General features: G+C 52.8%; 1 protein-coding gene across 8 annotated transcripts in view; it reads right to left on the bottom strand.

The window, feature by feature from the left end:
• The window catches only part of SLC11A2 (solute carrier family 11 member 2), a 55413-nt gene that overhangs the window by 8848 nt on the left and 22680 nt on the right, over positions 1-23885 (bottom strand). For all 8 annotated transcript variants that reach the window (XR_011684089.1, XR_011684088.1, XR_011684090.1 and 5 more), the window contains exons 6-15: positions 21237-21343; positions 18308-18378; positions 17107-17174; positions 15347-15502; positions 12875-13033; positions 10114-10200; positions 9071-9190; positions 7602-7751; positions 6458-6531; positions 5307-5460 (exon numbers count right to left, since the gene is read on the bottom strand). Coding sequence is in view for 4 of the 8 variants with exons in the window: in XM_071456062.1 (XP_071312163.1) it covers positions 5307-5460; positions 6458-6531; positions 7602-7751; positions 9071-9190; positions 10114-10200; positions 12875-13033; positions 15347-15502; positions 17107-17174; positions 18308-18378; positions 21237-21343 (1146 nt within the window). In the remaining 4 variants the exon portion in view is untranslated. The remainder of the gene's footprint in view (positions 1-5306; positions 5461-6457; positions 6532-7601; positions 7752-9070; positions 9191-10113; positions 10201-12874; positions 13034-15346; positions 15503-17106; positions 17175-18307; positions 18379-21236; positions 21344-23885) is intronic.

Here is a 23885-nt window from a genome sequence, read left to right as displayed (position 1 = left end):
CACACACAGGTGACAACAGAGCTGAGGGGACAGTCCTGAGAGTCACACAGAGGTGACAGAGCTGAGGGGACAGCCCCAAGGGTCAGACACAGGTGACATGGAGATGAGAGGACAGTCCCAAGGGTCACACACAGGTGACAAGGGACAGTCCCAAGGGTCACACACAGGTGACAAGGGACAGTGCCAAGGGTCACACACAGGTGACAACAGAGCTGAGCAGGGAGGGGACAGTCCTGAAAGTCACACAGAGGTGACAGAGCTGAGGGGACAGCCCCAAGGGTCACACACAGGTGACAAAGGACATTCCCAAGCATCACACAGAGGTGACAAAGGACAGCCCCAAGGGTCACACACAGGTGACAAAGGACAGTCCCAAAGGTCACACACAGGTGACAGTGACATGGAGCTGAGTGGTGAGGGGACAGCCCCAAGGGTCTGGGTGACAAAGGACAGCCTCAAGGGTCACACAGAGGTGACAAAGGACAGCCTCAAGGGTCACACACAGGTGAGAAGGGACAGCCCCAAGGGTCACACACAGGTGACAAGGGACAGCCCCAAAGGTCACACACAGGTGACAAAGGACATTCCCAAGGGTCACACACAGGTGACAAGGGACATTCCCAAGGGTCACACACAGGTGACAAAGGACAGTCCCAAAGGTCACACACAGGTGACAGTGACATGGAGCTGAATGGTGAGGGGAGAGCCCCAAGGGTCTGGGTGACAAAGGACATTCCCAAGGGTCACACAGAGGTGACAAAGGACAGCCCCAAGGGAAGCACACAGGTGACAAAGGACAGCCCCTAGGGTCACACAGAGGTGACAAAGGACAGTCCCAAGGGTCACACACAGGTGAGAAGGGACAGCCCCAAGGGAAGCACACAGGTGAGAAGGGACAGCCCCAAGGGTCACACACAGGTGACAAAGGACAGCCCCAAGCGTCACACAGAGGTGACAAAGGACCCAAGGGTCACACACAGGTGACAGAGCTGAGGGGACAGCCCCAAGGGTCACACACAGGTGAGAAGGGATGGTCCCAAGGGTCACACACAGGTGACAAGGGCCAGTGCCAAGGGTCACACACAGGTGAGAAGGGATGGTCCCAAGGGTCACACACAGGTGACAGAACTGGGGGGACAGCCCCTAGGATCACACACAGGTGACAAGGGCCAGTCCCAAGGGTCACACACAGGTGACAGAGCTGAGGGGACAGCCCCAAGGGTCACACACAGGTGAGAAGGGACGGTCCCAAGGGTCACACAGAGGTGACAAGGGACATTCCCAAGGGTCACACAGAGGTGACAGAGCTGAGGGGACACCCCACACAGGTGACAAGGGCCAGTGCCAAGGGTCACACACAGGTGACAAGGGACAGTCCCAAGGGCCAGCCCTCTCCGGTGAGGCCCCAGCAGGCACCAGCACAGGGCACTGGAGCTGCAGGAGCTGCAGGAGCTGCAGGAGCTGCAGGAGCTGCAGGAGCAGAGGAGGAGTTTGGGCAGGAGCCCCGGCCTGAGGGGAGGCCCTGGCAGTGCCCGTGCCAGGCTGGGCAGGGCTGGCACCACCTGGGCAGTGCCATGTGCCTGCTGCCCCTGCCTGTGCCATTCACATCCTCTGGAAAATCAAACCCCTTCAGCCAGGATTGTTCCCTGAGGAGCCTCAGAGAAAAGGAAAACAATTCTGATCTCATTTGCTTCCCCTGTGTTGTGCTCATGTGGAATGTGGTTGAACATTGTTTACCCACAGGGGATTGTTTCAGTGGATTCTGGTGTGAATTGTTTTGACTCTTTGGCCAACCAGGGCCAGTGTGGAAAGAGTCAGGAGTTTTCATTATTATCTTTCTAGCCTCCTGTAAGTATCCTTTCTGTATTTTTTATAGATATAAAAATACTATAATATATATAATATTACAATAATATATAAAATATAAAGTTTATAATATATAATATATAAAATATAAAGTTTATAATATATAATATATAATATATAATATATAATATATAATATATAAAGTATATAATATATAATATATAATATATAATATGCAATCTATAATATGTAATTTATAATATGTAATAATATTATATATATAGTATATAATACCATATACATACAATTTATATATATATGTTAGTATAGTATTCTTTAATATAATATTATAAAAAAATGAATTAGCCTGCTGGACATGGACTCAAATTCATCATTCCTGCCTTTCTTGGGACATTCCCAACAAATACAATAGATGTTACTATAGTATAGTATAGTATAGTATAGTATAGTATAGTATAGTATAGTATAGTACTTTATAGTATTTTTTAATATAATATTATAAAATATTGAATTAGCCTGCTGAACATGGACTCAAATTCATCATTCCTGCCTTTCTTGGGACATTCCCAACAAATCCCAACACCTGCCCACACCAGAGGGGTTGGACAAAATTTCAATTCCCTCCTGGGGCTTTTAAAATCCCTCCCAGCCCAACCCATCCTGGGCATTCCCGTGGTCACCTCTGTGCACCCAGACAGCCCCAGAGGGGCCCTGTGCTGCTCCAAAGTCTGATCCCAGCTGAGTGTGGAAGCCAGGGAACCACTGGGAATATTCCTCTGTCTGCTCTGGGCTGCCCTGACTTTGACCCTCACTCATGGAGAGTTTCCTACACTTCAAGATAGACCAGAATCCACAAAAGTGTGAAATAAATTCTAGAGAGCGGTGTAGGTGAGAAATTGAGGTTTGGGGGTTTTTAGTGGGCAAGATGGAGGGCACAGGGTGGCATCCTGGGCTGCTTCTTCATGGGTTTGGGTGGGATTTTGTAATTGGGCAGAAAAATCTGCACTGGGGGCTCTTTGGGATCAGTTCTTGGGTTAAAAGGGAAATAATCCAGGTTCAAAAGGGGATCAGTTCTTGGGTTAAAAGGGGAAATAATCCAGGTGCCAAAAGGGGATCAGTTCTTGGGTTAAAAGGGGAAATAATCCAGGTGTCAGCTCTTAATTGGACAGTTTAGTCTTAAAAGAGCTTGTAACAAGAGATTGTTGGCCATTTTGTGCCTTCTAATGAGCTGAAATCACTCATGAGCTGATAATCACTAAGAGATGATAATCACTAATGAGCTGAAATCACTAATGAGCTGATAATCACTCATGAGCTGATAATCACTAATGAGCTGATAATCACTAATGATAATCACTGATCGAACTTTAGAGCTGAGCTTGCTCAGAGTGCCTGAGGGGCCTGGACAGGCTGTGTTTAATTGAGCTGATAATCACTAATGAGCCGATATTCACTAATGAGCTGATAATTACTAATGAGCTGATAATCACTAATGAGCTGATAATGACTAATGAGCTGAAATCACTAATGAGCTGATAATCACTAATGAGCTGATAATCAATAAGAGCTGAAATCACTAAGAGATGATAATCACTAAAAGGTGAAATCACTAATGAGCTGAAATCACTAATGAGCTGATAATCTCTAATGAGCTGATAATGACTAATGAGCTGAAATCACTAATGAGCTGATAATCACTAATGAGCTGATAATCAATAAGAGCTGAAATCACTAAGAGATGATAATCACTAAAAGGTGAAATCACTAATGAGCTGAAATCACTAATGAGCTGATAATCTCTAATGAGCTGATAATCTCTAATGAGCTGAAAATCACTAATGACCTGATAATCATTAATGACTTGAAATCACTAATGAGCTGATAATCACTAAGGAACTGAAATCATGAATGAGCTGAAATCATTAATGAGCTGATAGTCACTAATGAAATCACCAATGAGCTGATAGTCACTAATGAGCTGATAATCACTAATGAGCTGAAATCATGAATGAGCTGATAGTCACTAATGAGCTGAAATCACCAATGAGCTGATAGTCACTAATGAGCTGATAATCTCTAATAAACTGAGGATCACTAAGAGATTATAATCACTAATGATCTGAAATCATTAATGAGCTGATAGTCACTAATGAACGGATGATCTCTAATGAGCTGATCTCCCTCTAGAGCTGAGCTCACTCACACTGCAGGAGGGGCCTGGCCAGGCCGTGCTTATCAACCCCTCCTGTTTGGGGCACCCATGGCACCGGGCCCAGGGACACCCCAAAACCACCGGGGTCACCTCCACACCCCCCCACACACACAGGTGGTGCCCAGGGAGGGAGAAAGGAGCACAGAACCAAGTAAGGAGTGAGTAAGGAGTGAGGGAGAGCTGTGTAATCTCCCAAGGAGGGAGTAAGGAGTGAGGAAGAGCTGTGTAATCTCTTAAGGAGTGAGTAAGGAGTGAGGGAGAGCTGTGTAATCTCCTAAGGAGTGAGTAAGGAGTGAGGAAGAGCTGTGTAATCTCCCAAGGAGTGAGTAAGGAGTGAGGAAGAGCTGTGTAATCTCCCAAGGAGTGAGTAAGGAGTGAGGAAGAGCTGTGTAATCTCCCAAGGAGTGAGTAAGGAGTTAGCAGTGTGGAGTACGGAATAGGGATGACAGGGAGCATCCATATTCTGCCCAGGGGTTCCCAGGTTGTGCCCAGGTGGTGCCCAGGGCATGCCCAGGTGGTGCTTGGGGGGTGCCCAGGCAGTGCCCAGGTGGTGCCCAGGAAGTGGCTGGTGGTTCCCAGGTGGTTCCCAGGGGTGCCCAGGTGGTGCCCAGGTGGTGCCCAGGGGTGCCCAGGTGGTTCCCAGGGGTGCCCAGGTGGTGCTCAGGCAGTGCCCAGGGGGTGCCTGGTGGTTCCCAGGCGGTTCCCAGGTGGTTCCCATGGGTGCCCAAGTGGTGCCCGGGCGGTGCCCAGGGGTGTCCGGGGCATGCCCAGGGGTGCCCAGAGGTGCCCAGGGGTGCCCAGGTGGTGCCCAGTGGTTCCCAGGTGGTGCCCAGTGGTGCCCAGGCGGTTCCCAGGGGTGCCCGGGGCATGCCCCAGGGTGCCCAGAGGTGCCCAGGTGGTGCCCAGGGCGTGCCCAATGGTTCCCAGACGGTGTCCAGGTGGTGCCCAGGGCGTGCCCAGGTGGTGCCTGGTGGTTCCCAGGTGGTGCCCAGTGGTGCCCAGGTGATTCCCAGGTGGTTCCCAGGTGGGTGCCCAGGTGGTTCCCAGGTGGTTCCCAGGTGGGTGCCCAGGTGGTTCCCAGGTGGTTCCCAGGTGGGTGCCCAGGTGATTCCCAGGTGGTTCCCAGGTGGTGCCCAGGTGGTTCCCAGGTGGTGCCCAGGGGTGCCCAGGCGGTTCCCAGGTGGTGCCCAGGTGGTTCCCAGGTGGTTCCCAGGTGGTGCCCAGGGCATGCCCAGGTGGTGCCCAGGGGTGCCAGGGGGTGACTCACCAGGTAGGCCACGAAGGCCAGGTAGAGGACGCTGAGCAGGGCGGCGCCGATGTAGAGCGCCAGGCTGTGCAGCGCCATCACGTAGGCCACCACGAAGTACATGTTGATGCTGCAGATGAGCAGGATCAGGAGCCCCCCGGCCACGCGCCAGAACCTGCCCAGGGGGACACCGGGCTCAGGGGCTGCAGGTGAGGGCAGGGGTGCCCAGGGGTGCCCCAGCATGCCCAGGTGAGGGGCAAGGGTGCCCAGGTGAGGGCAGGGATGCCCAGGTGTGCCCCAGCATGCCCAGGTGAGGGGAAGGTGTGCCCAGGCATGCTCCAGTGAGGGGGCAGGCGTGCCCAGGCGTGCCCAGGTGAAGCCAGGTGTGCTCAGGTGAGGAGAAGGCATGCCCAGGTGAGGGGAAGGCATGCCCAGGTGTGCCCAGGCGTGCCAAGGTGAGGGGCAGGCATGCCCGGGTGTGCCCAGGCGTGCCCAGGTGAGAAACAGGAATGCCCAGGCATGCCCAGGTGTGCCCAGGTGAGAGACAGGAAAGCCCAAGTGTGCCCAGGTGAGGCACAAGAATGCCCAGGTGTACCCGGGCATGCCCAGGTGTGCCCAGGTGAAGGGGCAGGCATGCCCAGGTATGCTCAGGCATGCCCAGGTGTGGGAGCAGGTGTGCCCAGGCGTGCCCAGGTGAGGGACAGGAAAGCCCAGGTGTGCCCAGGTGAGGGACAAGAATGCCCAGGTGTGCCCAGGCATGCCCAGGTGAGGGACAAGAATGCCCAGGTGTGCTCAGGCATGCCCAGATGTGCCCAGGTGAGGGACAGGAATGCCCAGGTATGCCCAGGTGTGCCCAGGTGTGCCCAGGTGAAGAACAAGAATGCCCAGGTGTGTCCAGGTGAGGGACAGGAATGCCCAGGTGTGCCCAGGTGTGCCCAGGAATGCCCAGGCGTGCCCAGGTTTGCCCAGGTGTGCCCAAGTGAGGGACAGGAATGCCCAGGCATGCCCAGGTGTACCCAGGTGTGCCCAGGTGAGGGACAGGTGTGCCCAGGTGAGGGACAGGAATGCCCAGGTGTGCCCAAGTGAGGGACAGGAATGCCCAGGCATGCCCAGGTGTACCCAGGCATGCCCAGGTGTGCCCAGGCCTGCCCAGGTGCCCCTCAGGTACTCACAGGCCGTTGGCGAAGTCGTGCATGACGCTGGGCAGGCTGGTGAAGGTGAGCACCGGGATCAGCGCGAACGGGAGCTGCAGGGTGGGAGCAGAGCGGGGATGGGGGATGGAGGGGATGGACCTGACCCACCTGGGGCTGGGGCTGGGGCTGGGACCCCAACACCCACCCCAACTCACCCCAACACCCACCCCAGCACCCCAACACCCACCCCAACCCACCCCACCCCACCCCAGCCCAGCCCAGCCCAGCCCAGCCCAGCCATGGGCCCTGCTCACCTGGAGGTTCCTGAAACCCGACCCCACTCACCTGGAGGCTCATGAGGCTCCTGAACCCCATCCCTGCTCACCTGGAGGCTCCTGAGGCTCCTGAACCCCAACCCCACTCACCTGGAGGGTCCTGAACCCTGACTTTGCTCACCTGGAGCCCCTGAACCCCAACCCTGCTCACCTGGCACCCCTGAACCCCAACTCTGCTCACCTGGAGGCTCCTGAGGATGTTGAGGAACCCTGACTTTGCTCACCTGGAGGCTCCTGAGGCTCAGGAACCCCTGACCACACTCACCTGGAGCCCCTGAACCCCAACCCTGCTCACCTGGGGCCTCCTGAGGCTCAGGAACCCCAATTCTGCTCACCTGGAGCCCCTGAACCCTGACCCTGCTCACCTGGAGGCTCATGAGGACATTCAGGAACCCTGACCCCTCTCACCTGGAGCTCCTGAACCCCAACTCTGCTCACCTGGAGCCCCTGAACCCTGACCCTGCTCACCTGGAGCCCCTGAACCCCAACCATCCCCGCTCACCTGGAGGCTCATGAGGACATTGAGGAACCCCAAGTTTGCTCACCTGGAGGCTCATGAGGTTCATGAACCTCTAACTTTGCTCACCTGGAACCCCTGAACCCCCACCCCACTCACCTGGAGGCTCATGAGGTTCATGAACCCCGACTCCGCTCACCTGGAGCCCCTGAACCCCAACTTTGCTCACCTGGAGGCTCATGAGGTTCATGAACCCCAACCCTGCTCACCTGGAGGCTCCTGAGGTTCATGAACCCCAAGTTTGCTCACCTGAGGCTCATGAGGACGTTGAGGAACCCCAACTTTGCTCACCTGGAGGCTCCTGAGGTTCATGAACCCCAAGTTTGCTCACCTGGAGGCTCATGAGGACGTTGAGGAAGTCGTTCATGCCCGTCAGGTGCTCCACGTCCTGGAAGATGGCCACGAACAGCGTGGGGGTGATGGCGATGGAGCGCGTGAGCAGCACCCGCGCAAAGCGCGACCAGCGCAGGTTCAGGAACCCCTGCGGGGAGTAACCGGGGAGTAAGGAGTGAGTAAGGTGTGAGTAGTGCAGGACCAGTGCAGGGACAGTACAGAACCCAGAGTAAGGAGGGACTAAGGAGTGAGGAGGAGCTGCGTTATCTCCTAAGGAGTGAGTAAGGAATGAGGAGCATGGAGTACGGAATAAGAACAATAGGGAGCAAGGAGTACAGAACCCAGAGTAAGGAGGGAGTAAGGAGTAAAAAGTGAGGAGGAGCTGCATTACCTCCTAAGGAAAGAGGAAGGAGTGAGGAGTGAGGAGTATGGAATAAGGATGACAGGGAGTAAGGGGTACAGAACCCAGAGTAAGGAGGGAGGAAGGAATGAGGAGTATGGAGTATGGAATAAGAACAATAGGCAGCAAGGAGAACAGAACCCAGAGTACGGAGTGAGTAAGAAGCAAGTAAGGAGTGAGGAGCATGAAGTAAGGAATAGAGGGCGCCAGGGAGCAGGGAGTACAGAACCCAGAGTAGGGAGGGAGTAAGGAGGGAGTAAGGAGGGAGGAGTATGGAGTATGGAATAAGGATGACAGAGAGTGAGGAGTACAGAACTCAGAGTAAGGAGTGAGTAAGGAGCGAGTGAGGAGCGAATGAAGAGCAAGCGAGGAGTGAGGAGGAGCGCGTGAGGAGCGAGGAGGAGCGAGCAAGGAGTGAGTAGGAGCAAGTGAGGAGCAAGTAAGGAGTAAGCGAGGAGCGAGTAAGGAGTGAGTAGGAGCAAGTGAGGAGCAAGTAGGAGTGCGTGAGGAGCGAGTAAGGAGCGCGTGAGGAGCGTGTGAGGAGCAAGTAAGGAGCGAGCAAGGAGCGAGCAGGAGCACGTGAGGAGTGAGCAAGGAGTGAGCCAGGAGTGAGTAAGAGCGCATCAGGAGCACATAAGGAGTGCGTGAGGAGCGAGTAGGAGCGCGTGAGGAGTGAGTAAGGAGTGTGTAGGAGTGAGTAAGGAGCGAGTAGGAGCAAGTGAGGAGCGCGTGAGGAGCGCGTGAGGAGCGCGTGAGGAGCGAGTAGGCGTGAGTGAGGAGCGAGTAGGAGTGAGTGAGGAGCGCGTGAGGAGCGTGTGAGGAGTGAGTAAGGAGAGAGTAAGGAGCGCGCAGGAGCACGTGAGGAGCGCATGAGGAGAAAGTAAGGAGTGAGCCAGGAGCGCGTGAGGAGCGTGTAGGAGCGAGCAGGAGCGCGTAAGGAGCGAGCCAGGAGCGAGTAAGGAGCGCGTAGGAGCGAGCAGGAGCGCGTAAGGAGCGCGTAAGGAGCGTGTAAGGAGCGAGTAAGGAGCGCATAAGGAGCGAGTAAAGAGCGAGCAGGCGCGCGTTACCTCCATGACGAACTGGCCCGAGTAGGTGCCCGTCATGGTGGAGCTCTGCCCGGCCGCCAGGATGCCGATGGCCCAGATGTAGAGCGCGGCGGGGCCGAAGTAGCAGCCCAGGACCACGCCCTGTGGGGGAGGAGCAGCTCCGTCAGCCCCGGGGCAGGGGGGGGCAGATACACCCAGGAGTAAAACTGGAGTAAAACTGGGGGAACCCTGGGGGCTCCTCACCCCCACCCTGCTCCTGGGGATCCATTGGTGGCGCCGGTCCCAGTGCTCCCAGTTTGCCCAGGAACCACAGGGGACACCAGAGAGGGGCACTGGGACACCCTGGGGACACCAGAGAGGGGCACTGGGGACATCAGGGGACACCAGACAGCGTCACTGGGACACCCTGGGGACACCAGACAGGGTCACTGGGGACACCAGACAGGGTCAATGGGACACCCTGGGGACACCAGACAGGGGCACTGGGACACCCTGGGGACACCAGACAGGGGCACTGGGGACACCAGGGGACACCAGACAGGGTCAATGGGACACCCTGGGGACACCAGACAGGGTCACTGGGGACACCCTGGGGACACCAGGGGACACCAGACAGGGTCAATGGGACACCCTGGGGACACCAGGGGACACCAGACAGGGGCACTGGGGACACCAGGGGACACCAGACAGGGGCATTGTGCCACCTTGGGGACACCAGACAGGGTCACTGGACTGTCCTGGACATGGCTGTCACCCCATGGGGACACCAGCCAGGGTCCTGGGGCTGTCCCCAAGCTGTCCCCACAGGGACACCAGCCAGGGTCCCGGGGCTGTCCTGGACATGGCTGTCACCCCATGGGGACACCAGCCAGGGTCCTGGGGCTGTCCTGGACATGGCTGTCACCCCATGGGGACACCAGCCAGGGTCCTGGGGCTGTCCCCAAGCTGTCACCCCATGGGGACACCAGCCAGGGTCCCAGGGCTGTCCCGACCCTGGGGACACCAGCCAGGGTCCCGGGGCTGTCCCCAAGCTGTCCCCAAGCTGTCCCCACAGGGACACTCACCCCCTTGTAGATGTCCACCTCCAGGGCGTCGCTGTTGTTGGGGAAGATCGAGGAGTGGGGGCTGCTGGAGTTGGCACAGACCTGGCTCTGCAGGGGCACACGAGGGGGGACTGAGGGACAGGGCTGGTGTGGAAAACCCTTGGAAAACCCCCTGGGACCTCTGGGTGATCTCAGCACGGCCAAGGCCACCACTGACCATGTCCCCAAGTGCCACCTCCACACAGTTGTTAACCCCCGCAAGGAATGGGGACCCACCCTCAGCAGCTTTTCCATGGAGGAATTTTCCCTAAAATCCAACCTCAACCTGCCCTGGATGCCTTTTTGTCTCCTCCTCTCACTGGGGAGCAGAGCCTGACCCCACCTGGCTGTGTCCCCTTCCTGTCAGGGACTTGTGGGGACTCCACCCTTGGCCTGAGCAGCTTTTCCATGAGGGAAATGAAGGAATTCTCCCTAAAATCCAACCTCAACCTGCCCTGGATGCCTTTTTGTCTCCTCCTGTCACTGGGGAGCAGAGCCTGACCCCACCTGGCTGTGTCCCCTCCTGTCAGGGACTTGTGGGGACTCCACCCTTGGCCTGAGCAGCTTTTCCATGAGGGAATTCTCCCTAAAATCCAACCTCAACCTCCCCTGGATTTTTGTTTTCTCGTCTCACTTGAGAGCAGAGCCCAAACCTCGCCTGGCTGTGTCCCCTCCTGTCAGGGACTTTGGGGACTCCACCCTCGGCCTGAGCAGCTTTTCCATGAGGGAATTTTCCCTAAAATCCAACCTCAACCTGCCCTGGGTGCCTTTTTGTCTCCTCCTGTCACCTGGGACAGAGCCTGACCCCACCTGGCTGTGTCCCCTCCTGTTGGGCAGGTGTGGGGAGTGAAAGACCCCTCTGAGCCCCCTCAGCCTCTCCTGCTGCCCCAACCCTTCCCCACCCCACTCCCAGCTCTGGCCACGCTCCAGCCCCAGGGGCCCCAAACCCACCCAGGATTGGGGTTTGACCTCAGCAGTGCCCAGCACAGTGGGATGGGCACTGCCCTCATCCCTCCACGCTGCTGCAGCTCCCAGTGCATCCCAGTGCATCCCAGTGCATCCCAGTCCATCCCAGTGCATCCCAGTGCAGCTCCCAGTGCATCCCAGTGCATCCCAGTGCAGCTCCCAGTGCAGCTCCCAGTGCCTCCCAGTGCATCCCACTGCAGCTCCCAGTGCATCCCAGTGCATCCCAGTGCATCCCACTGCAGCTCCCAGTGCATCCCAGTGCATGCCAGTGCATCCCAGTCCATCCCAGTCCATCCCACTGCAGCTCCCAGTGCAGTTCCCAGCGCATCCCAGTGCAGCTCCCAGTGCATCCCAGTCCATCCCAGTGCATCCCACTGCAGCTCCCAGTGCATCCCAGTGCATCCCACTGCAGCTCCCAGTGCACCCCAGTCCATTCCAGTCCATCCCACTGCAGCTCCCAGTGCATCCCAGTGCATCCCACTGCAGCTCCCAGTGCATCCCAGTGCATCCCAGTGCATCCCAGTGCAGCTCCCAGTGCATCCCAGTGCATCCCACTGCAGCTCCCAGTGCATCCCAGTGCATGCCAGTGCATCCCAGTGCATCCCAGTGCAGCTCCCAGTGCATCCCAGTCCATCCCACTGCAGCTCCCAGTGCATCCCAGTGCATCCCAGTGCATCCCAGTGCAGCTCCCAGTCCGTCCCAGTCCATCCCACTGCAGCTCCCAGTGCATCCCACTGCAGCTCCCAGTTCATCCCACTGCCGCTCCCAGTTCATGCCAGTGCATCCCAGTCCATCCTACTGCAGCTCCCAGTTCATCCCAGTCCATCCCACTGCAGCTCCCAGTTCATCCCAGTCCATCCCACTGCAGCTCCCAGTCCCTGCCAGTCCATTCCAGTCCGTGCCAGTCCATTCCAGTCCATGCCAGCCCGTCCCAGTTCATGCCAGTCCATCCCAGTCTGTGCCAGTCCTTCCCAGTCCATTCCAGTCCGTCCCAGTCCGTCCCAGTCCATGCCAGTCAATGCCAATCCATGCCAGTCCATCCCAATCATCCATCCCAGTCCATCTCAGACTGTCCCAGTCCATCCCAGTGGATTCCAGTCCATGCCAATCCATGCCGTCCATCCCAGTCCATCCCAGTCCATCCCAATCATCCATCCCAGTCCATCCCAATGGTCTGTCCCAGTCCATCTCAGACCATCCCAGCCCCTGCCAGTCCATCCCAGTCCATGCCAGTGCATCCCAATCGTCCATCCCAGTCTATCCCAGTCCATCCCAATGGTCTGTTCTAGTCCATCTCAGACCGTCCCAGTCCATCCCAGTCTGTGCCAATCCATGCCAGTCCATCCCAGCCCCTGCCAGTCCATTCCAGTGGATTCCAGTCCATGCCAGTCTATCCCAGTCCATGCCAGTCCATCCCAATGGTCTGTCCCAGTCCATCTCAATCCATCCCAGTCCATGCCAGTCCATCCCAATGGTCCGTCCCAGTCCATCCCAGTCCATCCCAGTCCCTGCCAGTCCATTCCAGTGGATTCCAGTCCATGCCAGTCTATCCCAGTTCATCCCAGTCCATCCCAATGGTCCATCCCAGTCCATCTCAGACCGTCCCAGTCCCTCCCAGTCCATCCCAATGGTCTGTCCCAGTCCATCTCAATCCATCCCAGTCCATGCCAGTCCATCCCAATGGTCTGTCCCAGTCCATCTCAGACCGCCCCAGTCCATCCCAATGGTCCATCCCAGTCCATCCCAGTCCCTCCCAGTGCCTCCCAGTGCCACCCACCACGTCGGCGTTGCTCTTGTTGAAGAAGGCCTCTGCGAAGACGGTCACCACGAAGATGTTGATGATGAAGGAGACGAAGAGCGCGATGCAGGACTCGATGAAGAAATACTTGTTGGCCTCTCTGACCTCCCTCTTGTCTGCACGGTTCACCTGCCGGGACTGGGGGCACACACACGTTTCAGGAAAAATCATTTGGCCAGGATTTTCCTCCTGAGAGGCCTCAGAAATGAAATTTAAATAATAATTATCTGTGACTGTGGGATGCACCAGGGCATCTGGGATTGGTCTCATGTGGTTGTTTTTAATTAATGGTCAATCACAGCCCGGCTGTCTCAGACTCTCTGGTCAGTCACAGGATTTTATTATCATTCTTTTCTATTCCTGGCAAGCCTTCTGATGAAATCCTTTCTTCCATTCTTTTAGTGTAGTTTTAATAGATCATTTTCTTTTCATATCACATATATCATAAAATAATAAATCAGCCTCCTGAGAAATGAAGTCAGGATTCTCATCTCTCCCCTCATCCTGGGACCCCTGCAAACACCACCCCACTGAGAGCCCCTTAATTTCAAACTGATAACAATTCAGAGGGAGGGGGTTTGGGTTTCCATTTTCAATTTCAGAACAGGCTCCTGCCTTCTTTCGCAGACACCTGGCTTTCCAAACCAAGACAAACTCTTATTCCTGCTCCCATATCTTTGCCTGTGAGCCCCTTAATTTCAGATTTACAGCAATTCAGAGGGAGAGGGTTCCCATTTTCCATTTCAGGACAGGCTCCTGCCTTCCTCAGCACACACCTGGCTTTCCAAACCAAGACAAACTCTTATTCCTGCTCCCATATCTTTGCCTGAGACCTCCTTCAATTCAGATTTATGATAATTTGGAGAGAGGGGGTTCCCATTTTGAATTTCAGGGGAGGCTCCTGCTTTCTTTAGCACACATCTGATTTTCCAAACCAATACAAACTCTTATTCCTGCTCCCATATTTTTGCCTGAGACCTCCTTAATTCCAGATTAACAACAATTCAGAGGGGGGGGGGGTTCCCATTTTGAATTTCATGGGAGGCTCCTGCCTTCCTCAGCACACACCTGATTTTCCAAACCAAGACAAACTCTTATTCCTGCTCCTATATTTTTACCTGAGAGCCCCATAATTTCAAATTTATAATAATTTGGAAGGAGGGGGTTCCCATTTTGAATTTCAGGGGAGGTTCCTGCTTTCCTCAGCACACATCTGATTTTCCAAACCAAGACAAACTCTTATTCCTGCTCCCATATTTTTACCTGTGAGCCCCTCAATTCCAGATTTACAACAATTTGGAGGGAGAGGGTTCCCATTTTCCATTTCAGGACAGGCTCCTGCCTTCTTTAGCACACATCTGATTTTCCAAACCAATACAAACTCTTATTCCTGCTCCCATATTTTTGCCTGGGAGCCCCTTAATTTCAGATTTACAACAATTCAGAGGGAGGGGGTTCCCATTTTCAATTTCAGGGGAGGCTCCTGCCTTCTGTAGCACACACCTGACTTTCCAAACCAAGACAAACTCTTATTCCTGCTCCCATATCTTTGCCTGGGAGCCCCTTAATTCCAGATTTACAACAATTCAGAGGGAGGGGGTTTCCATTTTCCATTTCATGGGAAGCTCCTGCCTTCCTCAGTACACACCTCTCTTTCCAAACCAAGACAAACTCTTACTCCAGCTCCCATATCTTTGCCTGAGACCTCCTTAATTCCAGATTAACAACAATTCAGAGGGAGGGGGTTCCCATTTTCAATTTCAGGGAAGGCTCCTGCCTTCTTTCGCAGACACCTGGCTTTCCAAACCAAGACAAACTCTTATTCCTGCTCCCATATCTTTGCCTGAGACCCCCTTAATTTCAGATTTATAATAATTTGGAGGGAGGGGGTTCCCATTTTCCATTTCAGGGAAGGTTCCTGCCTTCTGTAGCAGACACATGACTTTCCAAACCAAGACAAACTGTAATTCCTGCTCCCATATTTTTGCCTGAGACCTCCTTAATTTCAAATTTATAATAATTCAGAGGGAGGGGGTTTCCATTTTCCATTTCATGGGAGGCTCCTGCCTTCCTTAGCACACACCTGGGCTTTCCAAACCAAGACAAACTCTTATTCCTGCTCCCATATCTTTGCCTGAGACCCCCTTAATTTCAGATTTATAATAATTCAGAGGGAGGGGGTTTCCATTTTCCATTTCAGGACAGGCTCCTGCCTTCCTCAGCACACACCTCTCTTTCCAAACCAAGACAAACTGTTATTCCTGCTCCCATTAATTTCAGATTTACAACAATTCAGAGGGAGGGGGTTTCCATTTTCCATTTCAGGACAGGCTCCTGCCTTCCTCAGCCCACACCTGGCTTTTCACACTGAGCCAACACCCCACAAGTCCCAGGTGTCCCCAGGCCCCTCTGGGGGTGCCTCCTGCCCCCAGGTGGCCCTGGCACGCTCACCTTGACCAGGGCAGAGTGCAGGTACATGTTGTGGGGCATGATGACGGCGCCCACGATGCCCACGGCCTGCTCCAGCTGTGGGGTGCCACAGTCCTGGCAGTAGGGGATGAACAAACCCTGCAGCAGCTTCTCCTGGTTGGGCTTCACCGTGATGTACTGGGACAGGGAAATGGGAGTTTTGGGGTTAGCAATGGGGAAACGGGGAGTTTTGGGGTCAGGGAAACAGAAACAGGGAGTTTTGGGGTCAAGAAAACAGAAACAGGGAGTTTTGGGGTTAGCAATGGAGAAACAGGGAGTTTTGGGGTCAAGAAAACAGAAACAGGGAGTTTTGGGGTCAAGAAAACAGAAACAGGGAGTTTTGGGGTTAGCAATGGGGAAATGGGGAGTTTTGGGGTCAGGGAAACAGAAACAGGGAGTTTTGGGGTCAGGGACAGGGAAATGGAGTTTTGGGGTTAGGAATTGGGAAATGGGGAGTTTTGGGGTCAGGAAAACAGAAACAGGGAGTTTTGGGGTCAGGAATGGGGAAATGGGGAGTTTTGGGGTTAGGGACAGGGAAATGGGAGTTTTGGGGTTAGCAATGGGGAAATGGGGAGTTTTGGAGTCAGGAAAACAGAAACAGGGAGTTTTGGGGTCAGGGAGAGGGAAATGAGGAGTTTTGGGGTTAGGAATTGGGAAATGGGGAGTTTTGGGGTCAGGAATGGGGAAATGGGGAATTTTGGGGCCAGGGAAACAGAAACAGGGAGTTTTGGGGTCAGGGACAGGGAAAAAGGGAGTTTTGGGGTTAGCAATGGGGAAATGGGGAGTTTCGGGGTCAGGGACAGGGAAATGGAGTTTTGGGGTCAGGGATGGGGAAATGGGGAGTTTTGGGGTCAGGGATGGGGAAACGGGGAGTTTTGGGGTCAGGGAAACAGAAACAGGGAGTTTTGGGGTCAGGAATGGGGAAATGGGGAGTTTTGGGGTTAGCAATGGGGAAACGGGGAGTTTTGGGGTTAGGAATGGGGAAATGGGGAGTTTTGGGGTTAGGAATTGGGAAATGGGGAGTTTTGGGGTTAGCAATGGGGAAATGGGGAGTTTTGGGGTCAGGAAAACAGAAACAGGGAGTTTTGGGGTCAGGGAGAGGGAAATGAGGAGTTTTGGGGTTAGGAATTGGGAAATGGGGAGTTTTGGGGTCAGGAATGGGGAAATGGGGAGTTTTGGGGCCAGGGAAACAGAAACAGGGAGTTTTGGGGTCAGGGACAGGGAAAAAGGGAGTTTTGGGGTCAGGGAAACAGGGAGTTTTGGGGTCAGGGAATCAGGGAGTTTTGGGGTCATGGACAGTGAATTTTGGGATCAGGGAAACAGGGAAACGGAGTTTTGGGGTCAAGGACAGGGAAATAGGCAGTTTTAGGGTTAGGGACAGGGAAACAGGGAGTTTTGGGGTCAAGGAAAGAGGGAGTTTTGGGGTCAGGGACAGGGAAATGGAGTTTTGGGGTCAGGGATAGGGAAACAGGCAGCTTTGGGGTCAGGGAATCAGGGAGTTTTGGGGTCAGACACAGGGAGTTTTGAGGTCATGGACAGTGAATTTTGGGGTCAGGGAAACGGAATTTTGGGGTCAGGGACGGGGAAATGGGGAGTTTTGGGGTCAAGGACAGGGAAACAGGCAGTTTTAGGGTCAGGGACAGGGAAACAGGCAGTTTTAGGGTTAGGGACAGGGAAACAGGCAGTTTCAGGGTTAGGGACAGGGAAACAGGGAGTTTTGGGGTGCTCCAGAGAGGGGGTACCTCATATCCAAAGGTCAGGGCCATGATGGTGATGAGCAGCCCAAAAAACGCCTCGAGCTTCCTCAGGCCTGCAAGGAGGAGAAGCCCCTTTGTCAGCAAGGTGAGAAGAGCCCAATCCCAATCCCAATCCCAAACCCAACCACCCAATCCCAATCCCAATCACCCAATCCAACCCTAATCCCAATTCCATCCCGATCCCATCTCAATCCCAAACCCAACCCCAATTCCAATTCCAATCCCAACCCCAAACCCATCCCGATCCCAAACCCAATCTCAAACCCAATCCCATCCCCAGTCCCAACTCCGATCCCAATCCCCTCCCCAATTCCAAACCAATCCCAAACCTAATCCCAATCCCAAACCAAATCCCATCCCAAGCTCATCCCAATCCCAAACTCACCCCAATCCCAAATCCATCCCAACCCCAATCCCAATCCCATCCCAATCCCAAACCTATCCCATCCCCAAACCCAACCCCAATCCCGAACCCAATTCAAGTCCCAAACCCAATCCCAAACCTATGCCAATCCAATCCCATCCCAATCCCATCCCAATCCCACCCCAATCCCATCCCAATCCCACCCCAATCTCAAACCCAATCTCAAACCCAATCCCAAACCCATCCCAATCCCATCCCAATCCCATCCCAAACCCATCCCCATCCCACCCCAATCCCACTCCAATCCCATTCCCAATCCCAAACCCACCCCAATCCCCATCCCATCCCAATCCCAAACCCACCCCCAAACCCATCCCAATCCCATCCCAATCCCACCCCAATCCCACCCCCAAACCCATCCACCCCAATTCCACCCCAATCCCCATCCCATCCCAAACCCATCCCCATCCCATCCCAAACCCAACCCCACCCCAATCCCACCCCAATTCCATCCCAATCCCACCCCAATCCCACCCCCAAACCCATCCCCATCCCACCCCAATCCCACCCCAATCCCACCCCCAAACCCATCCCCATCCCACCCCAATCCCATCCCAATCCCATCCCATCCCACCCCAAACCCACGCCCAAACCCATCCCAATCCCACCCCAATCCCATCCCATCCCCATCCCATCCCACCCCAAACCCACGCCCAAACCCATCCCAATCCCACCCCAATCCCATTCCATCCCCATCCCATCCCATCCCAATCCCATCCCAAACCCACCCCAATCCCACCCCAATCCCCCTGCAGAATTCACCGTATTTGTCGAGGAAGAGGAAGACGAAGGTGTCGGCGATGGTGATGAGCACCCCGCCCCAGAGAGGGATCCTGTGGGGTGAGAGCAGGGTCAGAGCCCAAATCCCTCCTCTTTAGGGCCTTTTTGGGGTGCAGCTGCAGGGCTGGGGGTTCCCAATGGCCTGGGCACCACAGGGAGCTGGTGTCAGCTCCCAGCCCTGGCCAGGGATTCCTGGGGGATCTGTCCCTGATTCCAGGGATCTGTCCCTGGATCTGTCCCTGTCTGATCCTGTGGGATCTTGTCTCAATAAAACACTGAATTTCTACACCAAAAGGTCCTGGGAGGTTTTAATGAGGTCTTGGGATTCGTATTTTTTGCCCAAAAATGTTTTGCCCAAAGGAGGAAAGGAAAAGAGAGCGAGAATGAAGGTCAGTGATGAAGGGACAGATCAACATTCTGCTCTAAGAAAACAAAATATTCAGAAGTGGATTAGACACATGCTGGCCAAACTACTGAGCTACCTGTTAATCAGGCTGTAAAATATGGCACCAGATTTAAAATATTGCAGCAGATTTAAAGCATTGCAGCAAATTTAAATGATTGCACCAAATTTAAATGATTGCACCAAATTTAAGTGATTGCACCAAATTTGAAACATTGCAGCAGATTTAAAATATTGCAGCAGATTTAAAATATTGCACCAAATTTAAGTCATTGCACCAAATTTGAAACATTGCACCGAATTTGAAACATTGCACCAAATTTGAAACATTGCACTAAATTTGAAACATTGCACCAAATTTAAAATATTGCATCAAATTTAAATCATTGCAGCAAATTTGAAACATTGCACCAAATTTAAATCATTGCACTAAATTTGAAACATTGCACCAAATTTGAAAGATTGCACCAAATTTAAAATATTGCATCAAATTTAAATCATTGCACCCAATTTAAATCATTGCATCAAATTTAAATCATTGCACCAAATTTGAAACATTGCATCAAATTTAAATCATTGCACCAAATTTGAAACATTGCACTAAATTTGAAACATTGCACCAAATTTAAATCATTGCACCAAATTTGAAACATTGCACCGGATTTGAAACATTGCAGCAAATTTAAAGCAATTTAAAGCAAATTTAAATTGTACCAAATTTAAGGTAAAAAAGGTAAAACAAATGAAATCAAAGGTACAATGGTAAAACAAATGAAATCAAAGGTACTATCAGAGGTAAAGCATCAAAACCAAATGGAATCAAAGATACAATCAAAGGTAAAACAAATCAAGTTAAAGGTAAAAGAAATGAAATCAAAGGTATGAACAAAGGTAAAACAAATGAAATCAAAGCTAAAAAAGTAAAACAAATCAAAGGTAAAACAAATGAAATCAAAGATACAGTCAAAGGTAAAGAAATGGAATCAGAGATAAAAGGTAAAACAAATCAAATCAAAGGTACAAAAAAGGTAAAACAAATGAAACCAAGAGTTAAGGAAATCAAATCAAAGACACAATCAAAGATAAAAGAAATCAAATCAAAGGTGTAAACAAAGGTAAAAGAAATAAAATCAAAGATACAAAGGTAAAACAAATGAAATCAAATCAAAGACAAACGAAGGTAAAAGAAATCAAATCAAAGGTACAAAAAAGGTAAAAGAAATGAAAGCAAAGACACAATCAAAGGTCAAACAAATGGAATCAAAGGTACAATGGTAAAACAAATGAAATCAAAGGTAAAATCAAAGATAAAACAAATGGAATCAAAGATAAAAAGGTCAAACAAATGAAATCAAAGGTATAATGGTAAAACAAATCAAAGGTAAAATCAAAGCTAAAACAAATGGAATCAAAGATAAAAAGGGCAAACAAATGAAATCAAAGGTACAAACAAAGGTAAATCAAATCAAAAGAAATCAAGCCAAAGGTATAAACAAAGGTAAAGAAATCAAATCAGAGACACAAGCAAAGACAAAAGCTATCAAATCAAAGGTACTATCAAAAGGTAAAAGAAATCAAATCAAAGCCACAAACAAAGGGAAACCAAATAAAATCAAAGGTATAATGGTAAAAGAAATCAAATCAAAGCCACAAACAAAGGGAAACCAAATGAAATCAAAGGTATAATGGTAAAAGAAATCAAATCAAAGGTACAAACAAAAGTAAGAGAAATCAAATCAGGGGTGCTATCAAAGGTAAACCAGATCAAATCAAGGGTAAAACAAAGGAAATCAAAGGTACAAACAAAGGTAAACCAAATCCAATCAAGGGTAAAACAAACAAAATCAAAATTACAGAGGGAAAAGCAGGGGCAGCCCTGAGGGTGTCCCCAGTGCCCAGAGCTCAGCCAGGGGCTGCTTTGGGGGAATTTCCCAGGAAATGGGGGAAAATGGGGGGAAATGGGGGGAAATGGGGGGAAATGGGGGGAAATTGGGGGAAATGGGGGAAAATGGGGGAAAATGGGAGGAAATGGGGGAAAATGGGGGAAAATGGGGGGAAATGGGGGAAAATGGGGGGAAATGGGGGGAAATGGGGGGAAATGGGGGAAAATGGGGGAAAATGGGGGAAAATGGGGGAAAATGGGGGAAAATGGGGGGAAATGGGGGGAAATTGGGGGAAATGGGGGAAAATGGGGGAAAATGGGGGGAAATGGGGGGAAATGGGGGGAAATGGGGGGAAATGGGGGAAAATGGGGGAAAATGGGGGAAAATGGGGGAAAATGGGGGAAAATGGGGGAAAATGGGGGAAAATGGGGGGAAATGGGGGAAAATGGGGGGAAATGGGGGGAAATGGGGGGAAATGGGGGGAAATGGGGGAAAATGGGGGAAAATGGGGGAAAATGGGGGGAAATGGGGGAAAATGGGGGGAAATGGGGGGAAATGGGGGGAAATGGGGGGAAATGGGGGAGTTTGGGGCCAGGGCTGCCCCTGCCCCCTGGCCCACACCCACCTGCCCACCGAGAGCAGGTTGATGGCAATGGCAGAGCCGATCACCTCCTGCATGTCCGAGCCAATGATGGCCAACTCCACCATGAGCCACAGCAGGATCCGGGGCACCTGGGGACACACAGGGACATGGAAATAATGGGGAAATAAATGGGGGGAAATGGGGAAAAACGGGAAAACACAGGGGGAAAAATGGGGGAAACAACAGGGAAAAAGCCAATGATGGCCAACTCCACCATGAGCCACAGCAGGATATGGGGCACCTGGGGGACACACAGGGACATGGAAATAATGGGGGAAAATGGGGGAGAATGGGGAAAAATGGGGGAAAATGGGGAAAAAAGGGGAAAACCAGGAAAAAATGGGGAAAAAACAGGAAAACACAGGGGGAAAAATGGGGGAAACAACAGGGAAAAAGCCAATGATGGCAGCTCCACCATGAGCCACAGCAGGATCTGGGGGACACACAGGGACATGGAAATAATGGGGGGAAATGGGGGAGAATGGGGGGAAATGGGGGAAAATGGGGAAAATAAATGGGGAAAATAAATGGGGAAAAGCCAATGATGGCAGCTCCACCATGAGCCACAGCAGGATCCGGGGCACCTGGGGACACACAGGGACATGGAAATAATGGGGAAATAAATGGGGGGAAATGGGGAAAAAACGGGAAAACACAGGGGGACAAATTGGGAAAATAAATGGGGAAAAATGGGGGGAAAAACGGGAAAACACAGGGGGGAAAATGGGGGAAACAACAGGGAAAAAGCCAATGATGGCAGCTCCACCATCAGCTACAGGAGGATCGGGGGGACACACAGGGACATGGAAATAATGGGGGAAAATGGGGGAGAAAGGGGAAAAATAATGGGGAAAAATGGGGAAAAGCCAATGATGGCAGCTCCACCATGAGCCACAGCAGGATCTGGGGGACACACAGGGACATGGAAATAATGGGGGAAATGGGGAAAAATGGGGGAAAAAGGGGGGGAAAAGGGGGAAAAGCCAATGATGGCCAACTCCACCATGAGCCACAGCAGGATCCGGGGCACCTGGGGGACACACAGGGACATGGAAATAATGGGGGAAAATGGGGGAGAATGGGGAAAAATGGGGGAAAATGGGGAAAAAAGGGGAAAACCAGGAAAAAATGGGGAAAAAACAGGAAAACACAGGGGGAAAAATGGGGGAAACAACAGGGAAAAAGCCAATGATGGCAGCTCCACCATGAGCCACAGCAGGATATGGGGGACACACAGGGACATGGAAATAATGGGGGGAAATGGGGAAAAATGGGGGGAAATGGGGGAAAATGGGGAAAATAAATGGGGAAAATAAATGGGGAAAAGCCAATGATGGCAGCTCCACCATGAGCCACAGCAGGATCCGGGGCACCTGGGGGACACATGGGGACATGGAAATAATGGGGAAATAAATGGGGGGAAATGGGGGAAAAATGGGAAAACACAGGGGGAAAAATGGGGAAAATAAATGGGTAAAAATGGGGAAAAGCCAATGATGGCAGCTCCACCATGAGCCACAGCAGGATCCGGGGCACCTGGGGACACACGGGGACATGGAAATAATGGGGAAATAAATGGGGGGAAATGGGGGAAAAATGGGAAAACACAGGGGGAAAAATGGGGAAAATAAATGGGGAAAAAACAGGAAAAAAACAGGGAAAAAATGGGGGAAACAACAGGGAAAACAAGGGAAAAAAAAGGGAAAAAACAGGGGAAAAAAACAGGGAAAAAAAACAGGGAAAAAAAAACAAACAGGGAAAACCAGGGAATAACAAGGGGAAAAAAAGGAAAAAAACCCAGGAAAAAACAGGAAAAAAACAGGGAAAAATGAGGGACAAATATCATCCCGTGGTGACCCCACGTGCAGGAACGGGGTCACCGCCCTGCCCTGGGGTGGGAGCACCCAGAGCTGCTCTGAAGGCGAAACCCCAGCTCCTGTGGCAATGCCAGGGAGGATCCAGGGCCTGCCCAGCTCCTGTGGCAATGCCAGGGAGGATCCAGGGCCTGCCCAGCTCCTGTGGCAATGCCAGGAGGATCCAGGGCCTGCCCAGCTCCTGTGGCAATGCCAGGAGGATCCAGGGCCTGCCCAGCTCCTGTGGCAGTGCCAGGGAGGATCCAGGGTCTGCCCAGCTCCTGTGGCAATGCCAGGAGGATCCAGGGCCTGCCCAGCTCCTGTGGCAATGCCAGGGAGGATCCAGGGCCTGCCCAGCTCCTGTGGCAATGCCAGGGAGGATCCAGGGCCTGCCCAGCTCCTGTGGCAATGCCAGGAGGATCCAGGGCCTGCCCAGCTCCTGTGGCAATGCCAGGAGGATCCAGGGCCTGCCCAGCTCCTGTGGCAGTGCCAGGGAGGATCCAGGGTCTGCCCAGCTCCTGTGGCAATGCCAGGAGGATCCAGGGCACCCAGGGCCTGCCCAGCTCCTGTGGCAATGCCAGGAGAATCCAGGGCACCCAGGGCCTGCCCAGCTCCTGTGGCAATGCCAGGAGGATCCAGGGCACCCGGGCCTGCCCAGCTGGGAGAGCAAAATGTGGGAGCTGCAGCTGTGGGGAAAGCGGGAGTGAGCGTGGGGAGACATTCCAGGGCAGGGCAGGGCCACCTGCCAGGGTGGGAACACCCAAGGGCACAGGGGTGG

This window comes from Agelaius tricolor, unplaced genomic scaffold (assembly GCF_023055355.1).
Source record: "Agelaius tricolor isolate 1412-34295 unplaced genomic scaffold, bAgeTri1.0.p SCAF_55, whole genome shotgun sequence".
Classification (NCBI taxonomy): domain Eukaryota; kingdom Metazoa; phylum Chordata; class Aves; order Passeriformes; family Icteridae; genus Agelaius; species Agelaius tricolor.
Note: the sequence above shows the minus strand (reverse complement) of the source record. Positions and strands in the feature narration are given on the sequence as shown.